General features: G+C 48.9%; 1 protein-coding gene and 2 long non-coding RNA genes across 8 annotated transcripts in view; 2 read left to right on the top strand and 1 right to left on the bottom strand.

Annotated features, from left to right (window-relative positions):
* The window catches only part of FHL2 (four and a half LIM domains 2), a 47,481-nt gene that overhangs the window by 11,343 nt on the left and 9,663 nt on the right, over positions 1–26,475 (bottom strand). The window contains exons 1-2 of one of the 5 annotated variants that reach the window (XM_019969852.2): positions 13,659–13,802; positions 1,714–1,891 (exon numbers count right to left, since the gene is read on the bottom strand). In XM_019969852.2, the coding sequence (XP_019825411.1) occupies positions 1,714–1,869 (156 nt within the window). In that variant the 5' untranslated portion in view covers positions 1,870–1,891; positions 13,659–13,802. Of the gene's footprint in view, positions 1–1,713; positions 1,892–1,980; positions 2,330–13,341; positions 13,550–13,658; positions 13,803–26,475 lie in introns of those variants that run through there. The other 4 variants (XM_019969851.2, XM_019969856.2, XM_070798393.1 and 1 more) reach the window with 4 other exon arrangements.
* On the top strand, positions 11,352–13,513 carry LOC109565891 (uncharacterized). Of its 2 annotated transcripts, none has more exons than XR_002181711.2 (3): positions 11,352–11,558; positions 12,864–13,059; positions 13,293–13,513. It is a non-coding gene; the product is annotated as an uncharacterized lncRNA (long non-coding RNA). The 2 variants fall into 2 exon arrangements; XR_011569203.1 differs by lacking the exon at positions 11,352–11,558 and adding an exon at positions 12,600–12,758.
* LOC139185724 (uncharacterized) lies at positions 14,154–16,511 on the top strand. The gene is made up of 2 exons (XR_011569204.1): positions 14,154–14,283; positions 15,214–16,511. It is a non-coding gene; the product is annotated as an uncharacterized lncRNA (long non-coding RNA).

Genomic DNA, 26,475 nt, shown 5'->3' on the forward strand with positions numbered 1-26,475 from the left:
AGGCGATACATGTATACATATAGCTGACTCACTTTCTTGTACACAGAAACCAACACAACACTAAAGCAATTATGCTCCAAAAGACCCCCCAAAACCCAGAGCTGTTCTTTGTCAGAATGATATCCAAAACTCTCACCTACTTACGTCTTTTCCAGGGAGAGCCTTTAGAAATAGTAAGTTTCTCTCTGCCTATTAGTTCTCCCTCAAAGCAGACATTCTTATTGATGTTTCTCTAGTGAAAACTGATAGGGTGAAGCTTCAGGAGGCCTGGGGAGGGACTGAGCTGCAGAAAGAGCAGGGGTGCAGTCGGCAGAGAAGAGGGGACTGGAGTTCATACCACCAGCACCTGCTCCCTGGGCTTCCCAGGTCACGCTAGTGGTGAAGAACCCACCTGACCACGCAGGAGACATAAGAGACTCGGGTTTGATCCCTGGGTTGGAAAGATCCCCTGGAGAAGGAAATGCCAAAGCACTCCAGTATTCTTGCCTGGGAAATCCCAAGGATAGAGGGGTCTGGCGGGCTACTGTCCATGGGGTTGCAAAGAGTCGGACACGACTGAGCACACACGCAGCTGCTCCTTAGAACTCTGGCTGCTTCATAGCTGCACATGTGAGAACCCATGACCCAGGCTTCCTTGTTGTGGCTCCATTTTGTAAACACGTAGATGGGCACTGAGGGAGTCAAGACATGGGCCTGAGATCACACAGCCAGTGAGACACAGAGCCAGGCTGGAACGGGGCAACTTGGTGTCCGAGCTCTCCTGCTTGGCCTGGAGATGGATGCGGAGGGACTCAGACACACATCCATCCCCCGCCAGAGCTGGAGGCCGGAGGGCCGGCAGCTTTCAGGTGAGCAAGACCAGCTGCTTTTGCTCTTGGTTGTAGCCAAAGTTCCCGTTGTTTTGAGGGTCCCCATTTCCCTTCCTCTCAGAATCCACCCTGCTCTGGAGCCAGGACATGTGACTACAGCTCAGGCTCCAGCGGCTGGCATCCCACGCCCCTTGTCTCTGCTCAAGGCAAAGTCCGCTTTCCCCACACCAGATGGAAATCATTCCTAGACTGTTACTAAAGACACAGAGACAGAAGCTGGTGTGCGACCAGCTGCTCACCACAGGCCCTTGGAAGGATGAGATGCAAGATAGACCCAGGGCAGACGCACAGTAGAGCCAGCCGCACCCGCTCAGCCAGCAGCTACACAAGCTAACCCTCCCCATGAAGACCAGAAGCTCCCCAGATGCCCCAGGGCAGGCAGAGCCTCTGAAACCCTCCACCCAGGAGGCAGGCACTGTGTCACCCGCACCACACTCACTTCGCAAATATTGACCTCGCACACCTGCCCTGTGAGTCAGCCCAGGAGGAGAGCTGGGAGCCTCAGGGCAGAAAGGGATTGGGCGGCAGGTGTCTGGTTAGATAAGGATGCTGACCTGGGGCCATCAGAAGTCTACCTGGGAGGCCAGGCGTACACTTCCTGGAAAGCCCTGAGCAGGCGCGACTGGGAGGGGGCAGAGACCAAGCCTGCAGGGGGAGGCTAGGAAGGGCTCATGCAGGGTCCCAGCCCAGCAGAATGGGGCTCGGGAGTGTTCAAGGTGATGGGAACCAGGACTTAAGTGCAAACTATGCAGAGAAACATGGGGAGCCAATGTGGGGCCCAGGGAAGCCAGGCGGTAAGGGAGGATGTAGGGAGCATAGGGGGACCCCCAAGGGGCCGGGGTACCTTGCAGTCACAGCCGATCAACTTCCCGCACTCCTCACAGGTGCTGGCGAACAGGGCCTCAAAGCAGGCCACACAGTAGGGCTGCTCCTCCCGAAGTACGTACTTCCTGCCGAAGAGCGAGTCCTCGCAGTGGTGGCAGTCAAAGCGCTCGGTCATCTTGGCCCCGGATGTCTGTCACCTACCAGGGAGGAGAGGACAGGTTCCAGCGAGCGTTCACATGGCATGACTGTCCCCCTCCATCACGGTCACCTTGACCATCACCTTTACCTTCGGTGGCTTGTCTCCTGGCTGAGCAGTCGACACTCACCCCTGAAACGCCTTGTCATTTTCAATAGTACTTTAAAAAAAAAAATTATTTGGGGGCAGTTCTGTGTCTGAGCGCATTTCGCTTCCTTCAAAGTCCTAGTTCTTGGTGACCGTGTCAGAAAAAGTGGTCTTGATGCTGGACACAAATCAAGAGTTGGAGCCAGAGCCCTCATCCCCCAGGAGGAGTGCCTGCCCCAGACAGGATGGACCTGCACATCGCATCTTCTCCATCTGCTGCCCCCAGAATAGCTCGGCAGGGATAGAAACAATATGCTCATTTCTATAAAAAGACTTTCCATGCGCTCCTCCATGGTTCATGGATTTGAATAAGGAGAGACCACAGAAGCCAGGGGAGGGTTGTCGGAGCTGGAAACCTGAGGCCACGGGAGCACACCTGGATGGGTGGCACCAGGAAGCACACCGCCCCCGCCCCCCCCCGCCCTTGCACGAGAGGAGCCACCCCTGCCCTCCGCCGCAGCCTGGGCAGCCAGCGAGCAGGGTACAGGGAAGGCTGGCTGCCAGGCACAGGGATTATCACGGTAGGAAACTCAGTGACCGCAATCAACCGTCTCCCCAGGCGACACCCCGACTTGCATGTTTCCAAGATGAGTGTGGCGTGTGCATGAGCAGAACGGACTGGGTGGGGATAGAGGGAGGCAGGACTTCCCCTCCTCCCTCCCACGCGGTTCCTGCACCAACATGTCAGAGCCACCCCACAAAGAGCCCGTCTACCCTGGGAAGCCCAGGTGTGGAGAAACGCCTCCACGCCATGAGAAACACCGTCCAGCTTCTTCAGAAATAGCTTCTCAGGTGGCAATATTTAATTGACTGAAAAGTGAAAAGCTTTATAAATGATTAAATCTGGAGACAGGTTGACCATACAACTCCTGAGGGATGTTTCACAAACTGATGAAACTCAACTTGATTTTCGGTCATCTCCATCCACTGAAGAGTGAAATTCCAAAATGAAACCCTAGGGTGCACATAAAATATTGCTGGCTGGTTTACGATAATAGTGAATTCCACCGTGTTTATTAATTTTGTACTTTGTGTATACAAGATTCTGACGACTGTAAGCAAAGAAACAGACAAGTTTCAGGCACCCATACTTGGTGCCTTCTGTGTTTATAGGACAGTCTTTTTTCCCGAAAGTTATTAAACTTGCAGCTGGACACATGTGGCGAGATCCATCCCTCTAAATCGCTCTTCCTGGAGTTAAAGAAAACATTGCCGGGATATTCTTGAGATAACATCACAAGATGAGGCTCTTGAGTGTTTGATCTTTGTGCTGAAACCCAGTGTATGAATATCATCTGTCCTAAGGCCATCTCAGGTTTCAGCTGCTAAGTTGGCAGAAGACGTGATGCTTTCCTGAAATCTGTATCTAGCCTTCAAAGTGGCCACCGTTCAGTTCATTGCAATTAAGCACCATCCTTCCAACCTATGAATTTTTCCACAGAGACTACGATTTAACTGCAGAATCTTATTCCCTATGCGGGTCACACAATTTTCAGAATAATGACCTGAAGATTTGAAATAAGAACAAGGAAAGGAGATAGGGCTATAAAAAATAAAATTTTTAAATCTGGGAACAACCCAGGAGATTATCTATTAATACAACTACCTTGTTTTATGGGATTCCCTGATGGCTCAGTGGTAAAGAATCCACCTGCCAATGCAGGATACTGAGGGTTTGATCCCTAAGTTGGTAAGATGCCCTGGAGAGGAAATGGCAACCCACTGCAGTATTCTTGCCTGGGAAATCCCATGGACAGAGGAGCCTACTGGGCTATAGTCCATACGCTTATAAAGAATTGGATACGACTGAGCGACTAAACAACAACAACCTCATTTTATGGACGGAAAAATGGGAAGCCAGGAACATTCATGAAAACAGAAGACTATATGAGCACTGGTTTCCAAACAGCCCTCTCACTTAGAACAAAATAAACTTCCAGTCAACATGGAAAAGCGGTTCCAAGTGGGTTTGGAAAAGCACAGGCCCTTCTGGGGGAAGGAGACAGGCTGTACCAGTAACCCCATCGAGAGCCATTCCTGTGCTCTGGAGCTATGAAAGGGGGCTGTTTCCTCCAGGGTATTGCCCAGCAATGCTCATATGCCTGGGATGTGCTTTCTGCCTCCTCTGCTTCCTCGGGACTGTGACAGAAGTCATCTAAGACAGTGAACTGTGAGCACACGCAGGGCCCCTTGGCGGATGAAGACGGCTGAGGCGGCCCCAGCACAGCCCGCGTCGCTGATCCTGACTTCAGGCAGGACGAGTGACGTCCCCACCTGCCCTCCAGGTCCGATGGCCCCCACTTCTGCAGATAGTTTCAGGTGCTGGTGGGTCTCTCTCCTACCTCGTTCCTTATCTCCTCTAAAGAGTCACAACAGCTTTATTGATCAGGACAGTGCTTTTGCTTAAACCAACAGGTTGGGGCGGAAAGCAAGACCACCACTAATCAGAAGCAGAGCAGACGGACATGAATCTGAACCCATTTCCAGTGAGTTCCACGAAGCACAAGCCCTGAGTCTCAGAACTAGCAGCACACGAGCTCCTAAGGAATCTAAGAGCCTCCCTTCTCCTGCAGAGTTTGAAACCAGTTCTTTAATCTAATGCTACCAAACAGAAAATGACACAATTGTATATCCAAAGTTGCACTACCGATCTTAAGCCTCTGTTTAATGGGAAAAACTTTAACTATAGTCTTGCATTAGACATCCCCTGAACTGTGGTGTTGGAGAAGACTCTTGAGAGTCCCTTGGACTGCAAGGAGATCCAACCAGTCCATTCTGAAGATCAGCCCTGGGATTTCTTTGGAAGGAATGATGCTAAAGCTGAAACTCCAGTACTTTGGCCACCTCATGCGAAGAGTTGACTCATTGGAAAAGACTCTGATGCTGGGAGGGATTGGGGGCAGGAGGAGAAGGGGACGACAGAGGATGAGATGGCTGGATGGCATCACTGACTCAATGGACGTGAGTCTGGGTGAACTCTGGGAGTTGGTGATGGACAGGGAGGCCTGGGGTGCTGAGATTCATGGGGTTGCAAAGAGTCGGATACGATGGAGAGACTGAACTGATAACTCCACTTTTAAATCTTATAAAATGCCTGATTTTTATTTATTTATTTGAATGGGGCTTTCCCTGGTGGCTCAGACGGTAAACAGTCTGCCTACAATGCAGGAGATCCAGGTTTGACCCCGGGTCAGGAAGATCCCCTGGAGAAGGGAATGGCTACCCCCTCCAGTATTCCTGCCTGGAAAATCCCATGGACAGAGGAGCCTGGCAGGCTACAGTCCAATCTTCTTAAGCCTCTGTTTAATGGGAAATTTTAAGCTACAGCCTTGCTTTAGACACCCCCTATAACATTTTTAAATTTTATAAAATGACTTATTTTTATTTAATTAAAATTGTTTCTTTTTTTTTTTTTTTTACTTAAAAAATTTTTTTTTCTGGGGGGATGCACCACACGCATGTGGGATCTTATTCCCCAGACTAGGGATCGAACCCATGCCCCCTACATTGGAAGTGCAGCGTCTTAACCAGTGGACCGCGAGGGAAGTTCTAAAATGCTTGGTTACTCATTCATTCTAGAGGCATCAGCTGAGCTGGAACTGTGTGAGATGTTATCCAAAAAGCTGAAGCTACAAAGATGAGTAAGATACGGGACCTCCCGGAGGGAATCTGTCTAGTGAGAAACGGATGCATGGTGTGTATCCAACAGACTCAGTTCCATGCTCAGCACCCTGAGGGAGAGACCCGAAGGGTACCAGGGGAAGCGGGAGAAGCAGTCCCTGAGTCACCCATCCTGGGACGGTGGACAGGCTTCCTAAGATGTTACCTGTGCCAGGAAAGAGTTATCCAGGTGATGATGTAGGCAGAAAGTGGAGGCTCAGAGACGGGAATCAGGGAGGGGGGGGAGAGCAGACACCCCAGGAAGATGGGAGTGACTCGGGTCATTCCAGGAGCATTCAAGATGAAGCTGAAGAGATAGCCAGAGGCCACGGGAAGGAGGGCCTGTGACCATGACCCTGAACACAGACTGGCCCCACAGGCAGTTAGCTGTAGCACGTGAACTCCTCAGCCTGCAGTGAATGAAGATTTACTGTGTGGAAGCCTGACTTCACTCTGTGGGGCCGCGGGAGACAAAACCAAGAGGCAGTGACTCTTTCAAAATGTTTTTGGGGTATCTAAGGCCACTTCTGAATCATTTCCTCAAACAAAACCAGAACATCTTGTTTTGTTTTTTACCTAATTGTACACAACCTGCTTACCCTCACCAAACCACCACATCCCTCCCTCTGGGTTACCTGTCACTCAGACCATCGCCTGTGCACAGATGCTGAGCGCACAGAGCAGCAGCCAAGGAGACCCTGGACCTCAGGGGTGACTGCTGACTTGTTGTTCATGGACTGAACCCAGATCCCAGTGTCGAGTTCTCACCCCTCCCCCAGGTTAAGTCATCCTCTGATGTCATCCCCCTTTGGCTCTGAACAAGAAGCCGATCTTAGGGGGCAGGTTTACAGATGCAGCTGCAGGCCCAGCTGACGGTGCTGGAGTAGACAGTCCTGGGGCAGCTGGCAGGCCGGGGGTGGGAGGAGGGAGAGTGCTTTGATCTGAGTCTCTCCACCTGTGCTGACTCAGGTGTGAAGATGCAGGTTCAGAGAGTGCATAGGGCTCCCCACAGAAAATGATGACTCTACAAGGTCCACAGGCTTGTACGTGTGAGCTACTTTTATCTTCTCAGATGTAAGAATTGTCAAAGTCTGGGGTGGGAGGGGGAGTGTGAGAGCCAGGAAGAGAAGAGAAATGAGAAGAAAAGGGAGGAGGAAAGGAAGTGGAGGAGGGAGGAAGGCATTTAGGGCCAGGAAGAACACGCCTCATTTTTAAAAAACTTTTCATTTTGTTTTGGGGTATAGCTGACCAACAATGATGTGATAGTTTCCGGTGAACAGTGAAGAAATAGAAATATGATCCAAAAGGATACACACAACCCAATGTTCACTGCAGCGCTATTTACAACAGCCAAGACATGGAAGCAACCTAGAGAAACGGATAGAGATGTGGTACATACACACAATGGAATATTACTCAGCCGTTAAAAAGAACGAAAACAATGCCATCTGCAGCAACATGGATGGGCCTAGAGATGATCATACTGAGTGAAGTAAGTCAGACAGAGAAGCAGAAATATCGTGTGGCATACCTTATACGTGGACTCTAAAAAGAAATGATACCAATGAACTTACAAAACAGAGACAGACTCACGGACTTAGAGAACAAACTTACGGTTGTGGGAGTGGGGAAGGATGTGGGGAAGGGATAGTTAGGGAGTGTGGGGTGGACAAGCACACACTGCTATATTTAAATGGATAACCAACAAGGGCCTACTATAGAGCCCAGGGAATTCTGCTCAATGTTATGTGGCAGCCTGGATGGAAGAGGAGTTTGGGGGAGAATGGATACATGTATATGTATGGCTGAGTCCCTTTGCATTTTTTTTTTCCCAGAAAGATTTCCTGGGAATCAGGAGAGGGCCAGAGTTCCAGGCGTCTGGCTTGTCCTTCCGGAACAGTGGGCCTTCCATTCAGCCTTCTCTTCAGGGCTCCCCCTGCCAACTAAGCACCTCAACCTGACTCCAGAAATGCCATGTGCCTCCAGCCCCATGATGCCTGTGCGTCTTTATCCATGCTGCCTGATGAGCCTGGTCTAACAGCCTTGATTCCTCCCGAGAAATCTGCAAACATCCCCGGAACCATCCCACAACCTGCGACACAGCCTCAGCAAGTCAGTCCTGACGAATCCCCGCCCAGCTTTCACTGACAGCCAGGTTCCAGGTGGGGACCGCCATTGCTTACCGGCATCTGGAGCTTTCTAGGAGGATTAAGAAAACCAGTCTGCGGCATGTGGGCTCTTTTTAGGAATATATTTGAAAATGCAATGTTTTCCTGACACCACCCTCAACCGTAAGCCCTGCAAGGGTGTCACCAGGTGACAAACACGGGTCCAGCACTTCAGGGACACATGGAGAATGAATGAATGGACACGCAGTGGGTGGTGGGTGAGCACGTATATCCCAGAGCACAAACATGTGGGCAACATCCCCAGAGGAAACGAGGCCTGTGTTATGTGAACAACCCACTTTGCATAGCAAACCCCAGATGTAATGTGGTTTGGCATCCGACACTGTTACAATTTCTAAAGCAACAGATTTAAGCTTCATTCTTTCTTCTCCGCCTCTGGCCTCGTCCCTCTTCCAGATAAACTGCTGCTTCCTCAGCGGGTAGAATTGTTCTTATTGTGTTTGGATCCACACCCATGTGAGCACACAGCTGCATGGCCCCCAAATGAGGCTGTCCAGGTCAAGAAGCCCACATCCCCCCAGGAGATGCCCCCAATATCTTTGTGCGGAACTACCAGCTCCCTGGACCCAGGCTCCAGGCACCAGGGGGGACCCGGGGTGTCTCACACAGACACAGTAGCTATAAACCAGAGGTCTCTGCCCAAAGGCACAAGCTCTCACACCAGCAGAGAAGCCAGCGAACACTCTGCACCAGTCTGTTTTTCCATGGACAGAAGGATCAGACATACAGACCAGCTCACCCCAAAGCTCTTCCATTAGTCCAGCTGAACTGTTTCTTTTAAACAGAAATTCTGCTGAAAGGGAGAGGGACACCATCTCAAAGGATGTTGCTATTTTAAAAAGTATTATAATGTATTTAAAATCCTTTTGAAATCCATTTTGGGATTCTTAGTAAGAATGACTATACCTTGTGCGTGTGTGTGTGAACTCAGTCGCATCCAACTCTTAGTGATCCCATGGACTGTAGCCTACCAGGCTCCTCTGTCCATGGGATTCTCCAGACAAGAATACTAGAGTGGGCTGCTAACTCCTTCTCGAGGGGTGCTTCCCAACCCAGGGATCGAACCTGCATCTCCTGCATTGGCAGGCGGACTCTTTACCACTGAGCCACCTGGGCAGCCATACCTGTTGTATATTTAAGGGTTCACTTACTGAGTCTTCAGTGAGTATATAGGCAGGGGTCATGAATGTATTATAACTTGGTATATTAACTAGTAACTTTCAGAAACATTTAAAAAGCTTGAGTCGTTTATGATCGTATTAAGAAATATTTTGTGTGAGAGACAGGGGTTGGATAAGGTGAGCTGCTGTCTTTGGAATTATCTTTTGGGTAGTACTGAATAATGAAACGGCCCCGGGAGACTGAGATGAAACAGTCTCCGGAAGAGTTGTCTAGTTCCAGCTCCAAAGAATTTAAATCACCTTTAAGATTCTATCTGGCAATTTAATCTCAAAACATATCAGCTCTGTCTGCACAGGACAAGCATAATTACACAGGCTAGAATGGTTGGAGGCCTCGGGTCCTCAACTGGCATCAACGTGTGTAGGGGAGCCCAGCCTCTTTCCCTCCGCTTCCTGGTTACGTGTGGCCCAAGTAACCCACGTTGGGTTTCACAAAAACAAAAGGAGAAACCCGCACTCCCCTTCACACGTCTCCTCCCATCTCCAGAAGGCAGCTCGCAGTTTACTCTCGTCTGCCTCCGTCTGCTATGACCCCAACTTCCACAAAAGACCAGCCCCCCTCCCTGTTCGCACAGCCCCGCACCCCTTGGTGTTTTTCTAGCACAGCCCGCAGGATCCTGTCACGACAGGCATGCACTCCTCCTGCCGTTCCCACCACTGCCTAAAATGGCTGATTCTCATTTGTTCCAAAGGTTATACCATCAAACAGACAGACCTGTTCTCTTGAAACACAAACGTTTACAGGCTTCAAGGATGCCCTTCAACACTGGTTTTACTTACAAAAACAGGGCAGCCACTTCACTCATGGGCTCAGACATCACTGGCCTCACTCAGAAACACTTAAAGGAGATCTTTAAGTCACAAACTAATTTAGGGCCAGCAAGGTACCACTTACACAGACCAATGATGAGCAGGGTGATATGTGATGTCCAAAGCTCAGACAGGGCGTGAGAATCACCCATGAGAACCAGACTGAAGATCAACAGACCAGAGGCTGCCCCCAAACAGCTCATCAGGGACCCAAGAGGGCGGGCAACCACCTTTTACAGCGAAGGGAACGTGAGGACCACCCGTAGCAGTGGGATGATGGAATCTTTAAAAAGCAAGATGGGGGCAGGGGAGGAATTGGGAGATTGAGATAGATACACATACACTATTGATACTAGTATAAAATAGACAGTTAGATGGCATCACCTGCTCAATGGACATGAGCTTGAGCAAACTTTGGGAGGTCGTGGAGGACAGGGAAGCCTGGCGTACTGCAGTCTGTGGGGTCACAAAGAGTCGAACACAATTTAGCAACTGAACAACATAAAATAGATAACTAATGAGAACCTACTGTAGGGGACAGGGAACGCTACTCGATTCTTGTGATGACCTAAATGGCTGCTACTGCTGCTAAGTCACGTCAGTCGTGTCCGACTCTGTGCAACCCCATAGGCAACAGCCCACCAGGCTCCTGTCCCTGGGATTCTCCAGGCAAGAACACTGGAGTGGGTTGCCATGGCAAGGAAGTTCAAAAAAGAGGGGATACATGTATACGAAAAGCTGAATCATGCTGCTGTACAGCAGAACTAACATAATGTTGTAAGGCAACGGTACTCCAATAAAAATTAAAAAAAGCAAAACTGAGCGTATGGAGAGAATTGTGAAGCAAAGTTACTGAGAAATGGTAGTATTCAGGGTTCTCCAGAGAAGCAGAACTGAAAGTATATATTATATGAAGAGGCTGATTATTAGGAATTGGATCATATTATTATGGAGGCTGGAAGTCCCAAGCAGCTGGCAAGCTGGAGACCTACTGGCAAAGCAGAGCTACGAGGTCTTGAGTCTGAAGTTCCAGTCTGAGTCTGAAGGCCTGAGAACCAGGGACCAGAGGTGTAAATTCTAGCTCAAAAGCCAGCAGGCTCAAGACCCAAGATGAGCTGAAGTTCCAGCTGTGACCAGAGCCTGGAAAGGACCGGGTCCCAGCTCCACAGTTAGGCACAGAGCATCCCCTCCTGCTCAGCCTTCTGTTCTACTCAGGTCTCCAGCTGACTGCACGAGGCCACCCCAGCTGGGCAGGGCGACTCAGGTTACTGATTAAATAAATGTTAATCACATCCACAAACAGCCTCCCAGACATACCCAGAAGTTACATTTGTGTCTTGGCACCGGGTGACCCAATCAGGTTGACGCAAAACGAACCACCACAAGAGCTAACACTGCAATCCACCAGTCAGGACAAGAGAGGCCATTCACGTACCTCACCCCAAAGTCACTGCCAGCCTCCAGCTCTGAAGACTGGGCTCACAGTCCCTAGAGATGGGCGTGTGCATTCAGTTCCAGGTGGTCATCTTCAGGAAGTGACCGCTTAGTGTAAGTCCACGTGACAATGTGGCTCTGATAAATCTGGTGTAAGAGAATGACCAGGAAGTCTCCAACGGCTCGTTCTGTTCACGGGAGCTCACGGAACTGGGTTATCTCCTGGTGCTGAGTCAGAGCAGCTTAGGTAAGCTACCTCCTCCAGCCTCCTGCTGATAACAAGGCAGCCGAAGCCCCAGAGGCTGGGAAACAGGCCCTCGGGGGCAGGACAGGAAGAGAACCCAGGCCTCCTGAGCCCAGTCTTCAGTCTTTTTTTTGTTTTTTTCAATATCCTGCTGGGCCACAATTAGATTCTTTCAGTACTAGAAGTGACTTAACAACAACCCTGAGTGAAGGTATGCAGTTACACCCTCATTGAAATGTTCAGGTTCCCCCACCCCCAGCCCACCCTCAGCTTAGAGGTTAGAACTCAGGCTCTCAAATTAAAGCTGTCTGGGGTCTGCTCTTGGAGTCACCGCTTCTAAGCTAGGAAACCTTGAGAAAAGTTACTTCGATCTCTCTGTGTTCCAGTGTATCTGTAAAAACAAGGGTAATATCCATTTTGTGTACACTGCTTCTGATGGGCAGGCTTTATAACAAACCCTGCAAGCAAGCCACCATCCTGTGTTTTCAGGTTGTGGAAACCAAAGCACCATGAGTTTAGATGACCTGGCCAAGACTGCACAGCTTGAGGTTGAGGGATGGGGAGCGACAGGAACCTAAGCCCAGGCAGCCTAGCTCCAGCCCAAGCACACAGGCTACCAGCCACACCTGCTTCAAAGCACGTCCATACCTGAGCCTACCCCACCATGCCTGGCTGATGGGAAGCCAACACAGCCCTGTGAACACGTAGCTCTGCAGAAGCATCGAAGCTCACCAGATAATAGACACTGTGGAAACCCCATTCCATCTATTAACTCATGACGCTAAAAAATACAGGCTGGAAAACACTGTGAAAAAATTCATACAGCTGCACAATGAAATATTCTTCATTGTTTGCTTTTGTAGGACTTTAAGTGTCAGCCTAGGAATGCCTGTACTTCTCAGACTCTTCTCACTTGTTTCTTAGTCGAAATCACCTTCAGGATATGAAAGCCTCCTCCCTCTAAGGTATTATTACAAAACACACATCAGCGGGGTTAGCGCCAAGGGGGTGGGTCCTAAACACAGTTCTTGGGATTCTAAGTCCCAGAGGGGGGTGGGTTACTGCCTCTCAAGTGCCCTAGTGCAGCACAGGTGACCAGGTTAGACTACTGGGAATGGAAAGCCAAGTGGGGATCTGAAAGTCAAGAGAATTAATCCTTCCTTTAAAATGGAAACACTTAACACTCTGTTCCTGCAATTTCAGGTATGCTAAGATATCACAGGAGTCAGTTTAAGATGAGTACTGTATTATTATTATTATTTTTTTTAAAGAAGCCCGTTTTGGTTTTATTCTGCTCTGATGTTTCAGGTTCAGATCTATGCCTGAGGTCACCAGCAAGGTCCACTCCTTTCTACCGCAGGAAAAGCCTGGAGCCCAGAGCAGACTCACTCGGCCAGTGCACCAAGACCACTGGCTTGGTGACCCTCCTCTCCAGAAGGCTGGCTGCCCTCCTCCCTTCAGGATGAGGTGGGGTCCATCCCCGCCAGGGTCTCTCCCACCTAAGGTACCTCTAAGGTGTCCCTGTGGGTCAACTCCCCTGTCCCTGGATCGCCGCCATGGCCGGCTCCCCTCTCTCTGGGTATCCCCAGCACCAGACCTCCCGTCCCCAGATCCCCCACCGCCAGCTGTCCCCAAGTCCTCTTCTGTCCCTGGGCTCCCCTGCTCCCAGGTTCCCCACCACCCCCAGCCACACTGTCCACAGATCTCCCTCCTCCTCCGGGGTTCCCTTGTTCCCAGGTCCCCCACGGCCGGCCCCCAGTCCCTGGCCCGACTGGAGCTCACTCACCGCGCGGCGGCTCGCAGACAGACGGCGGACGGGAGCGGAGGTCCGCGCGGCTGGGCCCGCGGAGAGGCGCGCCCCGCCCGGAGAACCCCGCGTGTCATTTGACCAAATAAGGAGACGCTCGCTGGGCGGCGCGGGCCAGGCGGGCGGGCGCCCCCGGGCTCAGGGCGGCGCTGGGGACCCCGGCCCTTTGTCTGCCGCGGGCGTTTCCTGAATCCCCGGGCGTCGCGGGCGCCGGTTCCAGGGCTCCCGCCAGGTCCCTGGCGCGCGGCGACCCCGCCGGGAAGGTGCGGGGCGGCGGTGGAGGGGCGTCCACTTACCGGGTCTGCAGGAGCTGGAGGAGCGCCGGGGCGCGGGGTGGGGGTGGGGTCTCTACTCAGTCCCCGCGGCTCCTGTGCCACCAAGTAAGCCGGCCGATGGCAGGAAAAATGGGGAAGGCCGGGTCTTTGTCCCGCGGGGGAGGGGACGGGAAGGACCAGTCCCCACGCTCCAGGCCGGAGGAGCGCTCTTTGGATGTTCTGTGGTCCCTCCGGGGCAGGGAGACCCAGTTGAGCTGGAGAAAGCGCCTCCCCCACTGGATCCCAGACCCCCGAGCCCGGCCTGGGGGCTCAGCGGCACGGCCTGCGGGCGAGAGCGCACAGTAGCCCGGCCAGGACCCGGCGCGCGGGGCTGGAATTGTCCTAGCGCGCAGCCGGGGTGCAAGGTGGGCGGATGGAGGCCGAGGCAGCACAGAAGGCCCGGGGGTGGACGTGGCGCGTTCAGCAGGAGTGGGCCTTGGAGAAGGGAAGCAGTCTGGTTGATTTCTCCTGTTCGATGCTCTGTGTACCCTGATGTGTCAGCGGGTCCCCATCGTAGAATCACAGATCCCCAGCGCCATCCTGTTAGCTGTCACCTACTGAGATGTAGCTCTAACAGGGCATCTCATTGGACCCTCGCCCCTTTAAGGTAAGGGTTAACACTCCTGCTTGAGGGTAAAGACATTTCTCTCAGAGGGATCTGCTAAAGGCCTCCCGAGCAATGAATGATTCTGGCAGTGGTGATCTGACCTGGAGCCTGAGGAAGGCAAAGCCCTGTATCCAACAGGCGAGGAGATGCCTTCCGCCCAGCAGTCACTCCAGGGCCGCGGGGGCTGCGACTCGCCCCAGACCTGACCCTTCAAGATTCCCTTCCCTGCTTCCTCCCTGATCCTTGAAGTTTTTCACCAAGAACCTAAGTGTGGGTTCGGACCTGACTTCTCACTAACAGTCAGAGCAGGCCTCATCTTGAAATCCAGAGCAAACTGGGTATAAAAGCCTTTTCCCTCTGACAGTTAACCTAGGTTATGGTGTCAGGGGTGGTGGTTTAGTCTCTTAGTCGTGTCCCACTCTTTGCGACCCCGTGGACTGTAGCCCACCAGGCTCCTTTGTCCATGGGATTCTTCAGGCAAGAATACTGGTGTGGGTGGCCATTTCTTTCTCCAGGGGATCTTCCCAACCCTATCTCCTGTATTGGCAGGCGAATTCTTTACCCCTGAGCCACCAGGGAAGTACCATTTGTTGTCTATTTAGTTGTAAATCACAAAATGACCACCTAGGTCTGGAATGATGATCCTAAATCTTTTCAGCAAGTTGAAAAAATAATAAAACATTAATTTCTGTATTTTATCTTCCTTCTGCTTTTTTTTTGCTTACTTAATTTTTTATTACTATATTTTTCAGCTTTCTAAGTTGAATGTTTAATTCATTTATTTTAATTTTCTTTTTGATTGATATATTTAGTTCTCTATGTTTTCTTTTAATAACTACTTTAGTTATGCCGCACAGATTCGGATATGTTTTTTCTTGATCATTTAAGAAATTCTACAGTTTAATTTTGCATTTTTCCTTTGACCTAAAGGATGGAGGACCATATTAAATGTCCCTATGGGGATGTAACCAGCAAAATCCAGCCTCTGGAAGCAAATTCACTCAGTTTCTACAGTAATATCACTCAGGAAGAAGAAGAAAAAAGAAGAAAGAAAGAAAGGAGAGAGGTGGAGGAGAAAACCAATAGATTAAAAAAATAAAACAACCAACTGCAGTGAATGGATGAAACTTATTGAGATTCTGACTCAAAGAACAAGCTGTTGAAAAAATAATTTTTCATGAGACAATCTGGGGAAATGTGATACTAACAAATGATGACATTAATAAAATAATATTAATTTATTTTAGATATGCTAATGAAATTACACACACACATTCTTTAAGCCCTTACTTTTCAGAAATACTTACCCATGGAAAAAATACTATGTCAGGGTTGTTTCAGAATAATTTGGGATGAAGGGGATAAGTAGGACCTAACTATATGCATATATATATATATATATATATATATATATAGTATGTATGATATAGTATCAGCCATGGATTAATGATAACAATTGAAAAGTGGTGGAGTGTGTGTAGAAGTCCATTGTACTTGTCTCTTTGCTTACTGAATGCTTGAAATATTCAGTAATCAAAAATTTTAATTACAAATGCACATATCATTTGCCCTTAACCCAGCATTTCCCCTTAAAGTAAATTATCTTATAGGTGGACATGCTGATGTGTAAGTTCATATACACACAAGAGTAGTCAGCGTAGATCTGTTTGTCATAGCAAAATACTGGACCATGTAATAGGTTCATCAACAGGGCCTAATTCAATATCACATGGTTCCTTTTAGAATTGTTTCTATATGCAGCTGTGAAGAAGAACAAGGTAACTGTTTATTGAATTGGCACTTTGTAAAGAGCTTTCCAGGCGGCGCTAGTGGTAAAGAACCCCCCCTGCCAATGTAGGAGACAGAAGAGACAAGCATTCATTCCCTGGCTGGAGAAGATCCCCTGGAGGAGGGCATGGCAACACACTCCAGTATTCTTGCCTGGAGAATCCCAGGGACGGGGGAGCCTGGAAAGCTACCATACATAGGGTCGCAAAGTGCGACATGACTGAAGCGACTTAACATGCGCAATAGTAACCAACCATTTGTGTTGATAAGGAAAGAAGGGAGAGACAGTATATACGTATACAATAATGGTTGTTCTGGGGCATTTTGGAGGGGTTGAGGGTCAGGAGAAGACAGACATGTTTACTATGCATCCTTTGTTTTCTTAAAAATCTCAGCTCTATAAATGCACTGTTCCTTCAAAAATAAAAATAGTTTATTTATTTGACTGCATTGGGTCTTAGTTGTGGCACACAGGCTCAGTTGCCTCTCAGCACGTGGATTCTCCCGGGACCAGGGATCAAACCTGTGTCCCCTGCATTGCAAGGCAGACTCTTAACCAGTGGGCTACCAGAGAAATCCTAAAAATATTTTAAAAATTAAAGCAATGCATGTTCCTTCTTTAGGAGGAATAGGAAACAAATTTATCAAACTGAGTTATTAGAAACTCAAACATGTTTTGCCAGAAAACAAATTGAAGACGGAGGAATGCATTCTGGGCCTAATGATAGAGGTACTTTTCTGAACAACTTAAACCAGAGGACAAACCACTAAAAAATAAAATTTCACCAGGCATTCTGGGAAACTATTTTGTAAAATTCTCTCTTGTATTGAAGGAGGAAACTGACAGAACAGGCTCTATCTTGAAAGCAAGACTCCATCTTGGGCCAGATTGTGGACTTTGAGCTGTATGCCCAGTATCTATGGAAACAACATACCAACTGGAAAACCAGAGTCCCCGGAGGGAAGAGCCCCAGGGCTTGTACCTAGACTCTCTGTTGCCTAAAATAATACCCTAATTATCTGTGTAACCAAATAGAATCATACTTTCTATTATGGTTATTGGGGTATGACCACAGGCCTATTGATAATTGTCCACTGTTAACTACCTAGGCTGAAGGCAAATGAATCACGGCTTAACTTTGATTGTATCTTTCTTTTCCTTTGTTCAGACTAGTTTCAGGGAATCAAGGGAGGTGGGTTTGGGCAGGTACATTTAAGGTATATAAGGTTTTCACAAAACTGGTTGAAGTCCTTGGCTAAGAGGAGACTCTGCCTTGGGCCCGCCAGTGTAATGAACTGCACTCCACTACTGCATTGTCCTCCTGAGTGAGTTTGTTTTCCAGAACTTGTGGCTACAGCAGAACATCATTGTACAGTTGTTTTATCCATGTCGGAGGATATTGGTTCCATGACCCCTTAGAACTCCAAAATCCAAGGATGCTTAAGTTCCTTATATAAAATGCTTATACCCTCCTGTATACTTTAAATCATCTCTGGTTTACTTAACAGGGCTTCCCAGGTGGCTTGGTGGTAAAGAATCCACCTGCCAATGCAGGAGACACGAGTTCAATCCCTGGGTGGGGAAGATCCCCTGGAGAAGGAAATGGTAACCCGCTCCAGTATTCTTGCCTGGAGAATCCCACGGACAGAGGAGCCTGGCGTGCTGCTGCAGTCCATGGGTTCCCAAAGAGTGGACATGACTTAGCAACTGTAAAACAACAAGATTATTTATAATACATAGACTATGTAACTAGTTGTAAATGCTATGTATCTAGTTATCAGCCTGGCAAATTCAGTTTTCGCTTTTGGGAACTTTCTGAGATTTAATTTATTTTAAGTATTTACCATCTGAGGTTGGTTGAATTTTCAGATGCTGAACCCTTTGATAAGGGGCCAGCTGTAATCCCAGGACCTGACTGTAACACATGGCGCATGGTAGGTGCTTACTAAATAAAGAATTTGAATTAATGGATGGATCATAGAAGAACTATAATAGGTAACATCTCTCATTTTGTAATTTGTTAGTTCATAGTATAGCCGATGGAATATTATAGAGAACAGACCACTGGCATCAGACCCTACTTTGAACCCCTGTGACCGGCCTGGCAGCCCCAAGCAAACACAAAACCCTAGACCTCAGTTTGCTCATGTGTAAGACAGATCGGTGACGTATTATTTGCAAAACTGTTGGGAAGATCCCTTGACATGGTGCCCATGAACCACTTCCCAGTAGTACACACTTGGCACATAGTAGGCCCTCAGTAAACACTAGCTTTTATTCCATGGCTAAAGGAGAGATGACTCCAGGAGAAGAAGGGAATGTGAAGGTGGTTAAATGGTACAATTTTTTTTTTTTCAGTAAGTTCCCAACATATGAACTAATTCCGTTCTGAGAGCACATTCGTAAGTCCCGTTTGTTTCTAAGTCCAAAGTTAGCCTAGGTACCCACATAACATAATCGGCTATAGAGCACTGTACTGTCGTAGGTTTGTAATACTCTTCACACAAATAATGCATGAAAAACACAAAAAATAGAAGCATTTTTCATCTTATGGTTGAGTACTTCGATAAGTACAGTAGTACCAGCTACATCACCATGGCTTTGACGCTTGCTTCCAGACATCCTGGCCTTCAAATAAAGACACTGTACGGCTCTTCTCTGTACAGAACCAAGTAAAGTGCACAAAAGCACAACCATTTGTAGAGGACGCACGCACATGACAACACACGCCAGGCGTGCAAACCAAGTCACGTGACTGGACGTGTGAACGCACGCTCACACCTTCGAAATTTTGTAACTTGAAGGTTTGTATGTAGGGGACTTGCTGCGTGAGATAAGTGAGTCCTGGGGATCTGACGTGCAGCACAGTGACCACGGTTAACAGCGCTGTGTGGTGTACTTGAACGAAACACGGTGCACACAAGAGACGTCGGGACTTAAAAGTTCTTGTAAACAGAAACTTAGAAGTGCTGTTTACAAGAAAAACTGTGAGGCGAGGGATGTTAACTCAACTTACTGTGGCCATCACTTCACCATATATGCCAATGTCAAATCACACTGAAAGTAATATAAGGTTATATGTCAATTGCATCTCCACAAACAAAAATCAGGAAACAGACTTCATTCTTGTCGGAAGGAAGGATGACACTTTAGATCCTGCTTTCAAGATAAAAGACTGTCTTTTTGAGAGAACAATTCTCTGATATAGATCTGAGTTGAGTGCATAGAAGGACAAAATTAAGAAATTCCCTCTCCTCAGAGAGGGATTCTGTGGCAATGCGGATGGGTCATTTAGCTTGTTCTTGGGTTTATTTCGCTTCTCCTGAAATCCTGCCCCAGCCAACACTGCAGAGCTTTGCGAGAGGCACAGAGAGGAATGCAAAGGAGAGGGAAGGCATTGTGGGGCTGTCGTTGTTTAGTTGCTCAGTCGTGTCTAACTCTTTGAGACCCCATAGACTTCAGCCCGCCAGGCTCCACTGTCCAGGGATTCTTCAGGGAATCTTCCTGACCCAGGAATCAAACCTTCGTCTTCTGCATTGGCAGGCAGGTTCTCTACTGTTGAGCCAGCAGGGAAGCCCAGCCAGTGGTCCTCTGGGTGATCTGGAACCAGAAGCGTTAGGATCACTGGAAACTTGGTGAAAGGAAACTTCTTAGGCGGGTTCTGTTTGAACAAGCCTCCAGCGGTACTGACGACTGCTCATGCTTTGAGGTGAAACGCTCACCAAGAACTCCTATCTCTGGACTCAGTAATTTACCAGACTTTTATGGGGGGCAGGGAACATCGACTAATCACAGACCAGGCCCAGGGACTCGGATCCAAGTGCAAGTACCACTTAGGCAGGTAGGCATGGCTTGTGAAGGAAGTACAAGGTGCAACCCGTACCGGCAATAAGTTCCAGATGCGGCTAGATGATGCAAACGCTGAAGCTGAGCTCTCTCCTCCTGACCCCTAGAGGAGGGCCAGCTTCCAGACAGTGGGCCCACTCAGACCTCTGTGGCACCCTCTCCCTCACCCCCACCAGGAGGAGAGGGTTAGTCACCCTAAACCACCATCTCAACAGAGATCTTCAAAGTAGATTAAAGAGATATTTCTCACTGGCAGTTGGTTCCACCCACGGCGACCTGGGGCAGGAAGCTGCTGGATGATCTGCCCCTGATTCAGAGGTAATCATCTGTAATTGCCTCGTGGTTGGACAGGGAGTAAGTGTCTCAGAACTAAAGGCTGGCCCTGCTCCCAGGAGGGGAGGGGAGGGGAGAAGGGAGGAGCGGGGAGGAAGAAGGAGAGGGGAGGGGAGCAGGCTCAGGAGGCAGGGCCTGTGGCCGTTCAGGGCACTGGTGCTCCCTCTTCCTGAAATCACAGGAAACCCTCTCTGGGACCTGGCCCCACAGGCGGGGTAACACACTGCCGGTGCCCCTGAGCTGGTGGAGCAAAAGGAAGGAACCTGGTCGGGTTACAGTGGTTCCACATAGCTCACTCCTGAAGGACCCGTGTTGTTCCTGTGCCTGGCAGTCGGTCAGAAAAAGCTCAGCTCTCCCAGGTGGCTCAGTGGTAAAGAATCCACATGCCAACGCAGGAGATTCGGGATCGATCTCTGGGTCGGGAAGATCCCCTGGAGGATACCACTCCAGTAGTCTTGCCTGGGAAATCTCCTGGACAGACGAGCCTGACGGGCTGCAGTCCAGGGAGTTTCAAAGAGTCTGGATGGGACTGGCATACAGCATAGGTGGGCATAAAAGATAGACACTGCCCCTACCCCTTCCTAACCACCCTCTGGCTAGGAAGAAAGATGCTTGCTTTCCCACATCCTATTTCTTCACACTCCCCTTTCCATAAACTGACTTACTGGGTGCAAACAGTCAGTATGTAAAGCAGGGGGTCCCCAACCTCACCCTGGATGTCCACGGCAAGACCATCTTCCATGAAATCGGTCCCTGATGCCAAAAAGGTTGGGGACTGCTGCCGTAAAGCCCCTAGACATGTCTGACTTGGATCAACAAGTAGTGCCAGGATCGAACTTTGCATCGTTGGTTGGTTCCTGCGTGTTTGAGCAGCTGACACAAGTCCCCGGGAGCCTTGCTAAGTCAGGAGGAACTGCCTCTGTCTGAGGCTTAATATCCAGCGAGAGGAGGCCATCATACCGCGGCTCCTCTGGGTTCACCTGAGAGCAGGAAATGCTGGGCTGTGATGGATGAAGCTATTTGTACTCTAGGCCCAGAAGAACTCTGCTTCTTTTTTTTCCTTTGGGATCATTTCTTCTCTGACTCCAGCCCTTTTCTGTAGCAATCCATTCACCTTTCTGCATGCTGTGCTCAGTTGATTCAGTCATGTCTGACTGTTTGCAACTCTATGGACTATTGCACACCACAGACTCTCTATCCATGGGATTTGCCAGGCAAGAATACTGGACTGGGCTGCCATGCCCTACTCCAGGAGATCTCCCCAACCCAGGGATTGAACCAGTGTCTCTTATGTCTCCTGCATTGGTAGGCAGATTCTTTACCCACTGAGCCACCTGGGAAGCCCCGTTTCACCTCTCTGCTTGCCAGCAATTGTTTTTTTCCGTGTGTCTGTTAGTCTAGAATCTATTTAAAGGATATATACATATCCTAGGTCTGTGCAAACCTGGCAAAACCCTGTTTTAAAGGCACCGTGTCAGGGTCCCCCAAAGCACTTTACCTGCAGCCTCTGATGATCCTTCCTGGCATTCCTGCCAAGAGGGCCCCTCATGCCTCACTTGTTTCTCAGAATGTCGATTTTAAACCACACTGAAATCACAATTGTTCTTTGTGAAGTAACTTTATGAGTCAACACTAAAACTTTAAAATCCCAACGTTCTTTTGTACTATTTCCGCCTAGATCAGGGTCATTAACAGAAAACCTGTGGCCTAGCCAGGAAGAGCCGGGTGCCAGGCCCTGGGGGGCGCGGAGGTGGGTAGGCATGGGCAGGGCTCCAAGCCAGGAGCTCTGATGGAGGATGTGTGTATATGACCTCAGGCAAGAGACCTTCACTGGAAAAGACCCTTATGCTGGGAGGGATTGGGGGCAGGAGGAGAAGGGGGCGACAGAGGAGGAGATGGCTGGATGGCGTCACCCATTTGATGCACATGAACTTGGGCAAATTTCAGTAGATAGTGAAGGACAGGGAAGCCTGGCGTGCTGCAGTCCATGGGGTTGCCAAAAGTCAGACACGACTAAGCGACTGAACAGTAAGAGACGCCCTCAACCCCACCTGACCTGTGAGACAAAGAATATACCACTCACTTCTTACCTTAAAGGGTTAATCTAGTTTTTCTTCAACTCATTTTCATGGCTAATCAATAATTGAAAGATTTCTGTAATGTCTCCCATGAGTGGCTCTTCACCAAATTTGAATATAACAAAGAATTGTATTTTAAGTTGATTTCTGTTCTTATAAATAAAACAAGTTAAGGACTATTTTCCACCTCTTTCAGAAAGTGCTTTGACTCCGGACCTCAGAGCCATGGCAGGGCTTTCCGAAACAGCCAAGCTTCTTTCTACATCATTGCAACAGTAGACTGTTCAAAAACCAGGAAAAGATTTTCTAAAACATCTGACCTTCAGCCTCTCCTTGAAGGGACTCTTTGCCCCCCAAAACGTCTTTTAAAATTCTGGTCCAACCTTACTGCATAAATATTTTTGGAAACTTCTGTCCAGTTAGATGCTGAGCAATTACCCTATAATCACACAAGATTGGTCACATGCCTCCTGCAGGGATGCGCCAGGAGCAAGTTACTGTCAGGCGTCCAAACGTTCATCTCACTGTCCTAGAATTCAAGGTGCTTCCCTCCCTCCCTCTCTCTCTTCCTTCCTTCCTTCTTTTCCTCCTTCCTTTCTTTGTTTCCCCTTCTTCCCAGCAGTTGAAGTTCTCTTTTCACCTGGCAGGTGGCCTTGCCATACACAGGCTCCCTGACCTCTTTAAACTTGCATGGGCTCAAATCCATCTTCCTCCCTTTTTTTGGTGGTGCATATGAGTATTGGGTCCCTCGGGTCCCCAGGACTTGCGGCAAGCAGTTGAAGGAAACTCTGAGAATCAATGGATGTCCACTTGATATCCCGGATTCACCAACACCGTTCAACACGTTTTCTTTTCTTTCTTGCTCTTATTTATTTATTTATTTATTTTTGACTGCCGTTGTGATGCCTGTTTGGCAGAGGAAGGTGAGATGGGTATGGATTCAGATTCAGGGTCTTGGAGGATTCTTTTCTGCCTGAAACTCCAGGAGGGGAGGCGGTGTGAGGTGGGCCTTGCAGTCAAGATGATGCAGTGGAGCAGAGCAAGGGTGGGAGTCTGTGGTGGCCAGGGTGACTGTGGGGTCCTTCCTGGGGGGGTCAGGAATGGCAGGAAAAGCCTTGGCACCCAGTGAAGGGGCTGCAGGGGCCTGCTGCAATGGATGCATGAAGGGACAGTGTTGGCAAGACAGACAGACAGAAGTGAGGGAAGGAAGGTGGGAAGGTGGCCAGAGCAAGTGAAAGGAAGCTTCCACTGGGGAAGTGGGAGAGGGCTACTTTAGCTGCTTCATTTTTTTAAGACTTTTTTTTTTTTTGATGTGGACCATTTTTAAAGCCTTTATTGAGTTTGTTACAATATTGCTTCTGCTTTATGTTTTAGTTTTCTGGACAGGAGACATGTGGGATCTAGCTACCCGACCAGGGATCAAACCAGCAATCCCTGCACTGGAAGCAGAAGTCTAACCACTCTACCACCAGGGAAGTCCCATGGCTGCTTCATTTCTGAGGGCAAATAAGGCCACTGTTCACAAGCGATGTCTGGAAATCAGGGTGGTTTCTGAGGATGAGATGGTTAAATAGTCTCACCGACTCAATAGACATGAATTTGAGCAAACTCCAGGAGATAGTGAAGGACAGGGAAGCCTGGTATGCTGCAGTCCTTGGGGGTCACAAAGAGTTGGACACAACTTAGTGACTGAATCCGAGGACAAAGCGGAAGTTACCCCAAATCTCCCCACACCTTAGCTTCACACTCAGCTCCAGCCTTTCTAAGCAAGGCCAGGACACTGTAAGCCCAGTGGGAGAGCAGCTGAGGAAAAAGAGAGGGCATCTACCAGCTTGGAGCGGCCTCGAGTTCATGGTGACTTACATCTTTGTTGAACGAAATGGTGAATACAGTTATGCCCAGGACCAACCAGGTTAGTTCACACTTGGTCTGATCTTACAGAGACCTATTGAGGAAGCTAGTAAATCATGTGATACTATTTTTGAAGTGCCTATGGAGGACTCTTCACCCAAGAAAGAGGAGGCAGAGAGGGGATGAAAGATCCACCTGCAGCATCCCAGTTCCGTCTGGCCTCCCCCGGGGTCCAGAGCCGCCTGGAAGTGCCCCACTGTGCTTTTCCAATGCGCAGATAATTCAGCTCAGCTCTCTCCTCTGCCAAGAGGACAAGCTGACTCCTGCCTGGTTCAGCTTGTGAATGATTGTTCAAAAATTTGTGAAGTGTCCTGGAATTTGGCACTGCTTCGATATTAAAAACTCAGATGACATCCTTCTCAGAGCCGTTGGATTGAAGGTGGGGGGAGGCAAGAGGAAGTGATTGAGCAGGAACTTGCTGTTTGCCAAGTGAGTCATCCTCAGCAAGCCACTGAGATGAATAAAGCCTGGGCTATCGCTCCCAGAGCCCACAGTCCAGCGAGACTGGAAAGGAGGGTGCCAGCGTTGTAGAGATGAAATCCCAATACAATCCCATCTGGGTTAAGATACAGGAAGCGTATCCCACCCCTGGGTATATATTCAAAAGAGTCGAAAGCACAGTCTAAAGAAACACTTGCGTGTTTATAGCAGCAGAGTTCCCAACAGCCAAGAGATGGGAGCAACTCCAAGATTCATAGTGCTCAGTGGCTCAGTTGTGTCTCTTTGCTGACCCCATGCACTGTAGCCCGCCAGGCTCCTCTGTCCATGGGATTCTCCAGGCAAGAATACTGGAGTGGGTTGCCATTTCCTCCTCCGAGTATTCACCAGCAGATGAATACATAAACCAAATATGGTCTATACAAACAGTGGAAGATTATCCAGTCTTGAAAAGGAAGAGAATTCCGTTCATGAAAAGCTACAACACAGATGAACCTTGAGGACGTTGCTGTGCAGATGTGTGCACTCAGTCCTGTCCGACTCTCTGCGACTCCATGGAGTGTAGCCCGCCAGGCTCCTCTGTTCATGGGATTTCCCAGGCAAGAATAATGGAGTGGGTTGCCATTTCCTCCTCCAGGGGATCTTCCCAATCCAGGGATTGAACCTGTGTCTCCTGCATCTCCTGCATTAACAGGAGGATTCTTTACCACTGATCCACTGAGGAAGACCTGAAGAACATTATGCTCAGTGAAATAAGCCAGTCACAAAAGGAAAAATGCTGAATGATTCTACATATAGGAGGGATCTACAATATTCAAATTTATAGAGGCAGGAAGTAGATGGTGGATGTCGGGGGATGGGGAGAGAAGAGGACAGGGAGCTGTTTAATGAATATAGAGTTTAAGTTTTGCAAGAAGAAAATGTTCTCCAACTTTGTTGTACAACAATGTGAATATTTCTAACACTACTACAGTGTACACTGATAACCAAAGATGGTTAAGAAAAATTCAGAAAAGTGCATTCATAGAAAGTGATGAGAATACAAAAGGCCCTTAGCCCAATCTGAGGGTCTGTGATGGCTAATTTTATGTGTTAAGTTGGTGGGACCACAGGCTGCCCAGATATTCAGTTAAACATTATTCTGGGGGGTTTTGGATGTGATGAGTATAGGAACCTGTAGAGTTAATCAGCTTGCCCTCCCTATGGGGGATAGATCCCATCCTACTGGTAGATACCATCAGACTGACTGAAGGTCTGCAGAGACCAAAAAGGCTGCCTCTGTCCTGAGGAGGAGACAATTCTTTTTGCATGATGACCTTCAAGCTGGGACATCAGTAGTCATCTCGCTTTTGTACTAGACCTGAAACACAGGCTCTCTTGGGGTGTAATCTGTCAATTCAGTCTTCGGGGCTGGGGACTTCTCGGGCTTCATAAGCACATGGGCCATTTTTTTTTCCCCAATAATAAATCCCTGGAGATTTATTTCTGGAGAATGCTGACTGACTGAGACATGGTCCTGGAGGAGACCTCTGGATGGACCTCTGGAGGAGATGTCATTGGATCTGAGTCTTGACAGTCGGGCACAAGGTGGCCAGTTGGCTGACAAAAACAGGGCACCGAGGTCCCCGTGGCACGTCAAGCGTGATGCAGCCAGGAAAGAGGCTGAGAGTTCAGGCGGGCTATGGAAATCCCAAGTGCCACCTCAGGGAGTTTTATCCTGTGGGTGAGGGTTTCCCACTCTGATCTATAGATACCAGTGTCAACATGGCCTCACCCAAGACACACACCAGTGAGCAC

The sequence above is a fragment of the Bos indicus genome, chromosome 11, assembly GCF_029378745.1.
Source record: "Bos indicus isolate NIAB-ARS_2022 breed Sahiwal x Tharparkar chromosome 11, NIAB-ARS_B.indTharparkar_mat_pri_1.0, whole genome shotgun sequence".
Classification (NCBI taxonomy): Eukaryota; Metazoa; Chordata; class Mammalia; order Artiodactyla; family Bovidae; genus Bos; species Bos indicus.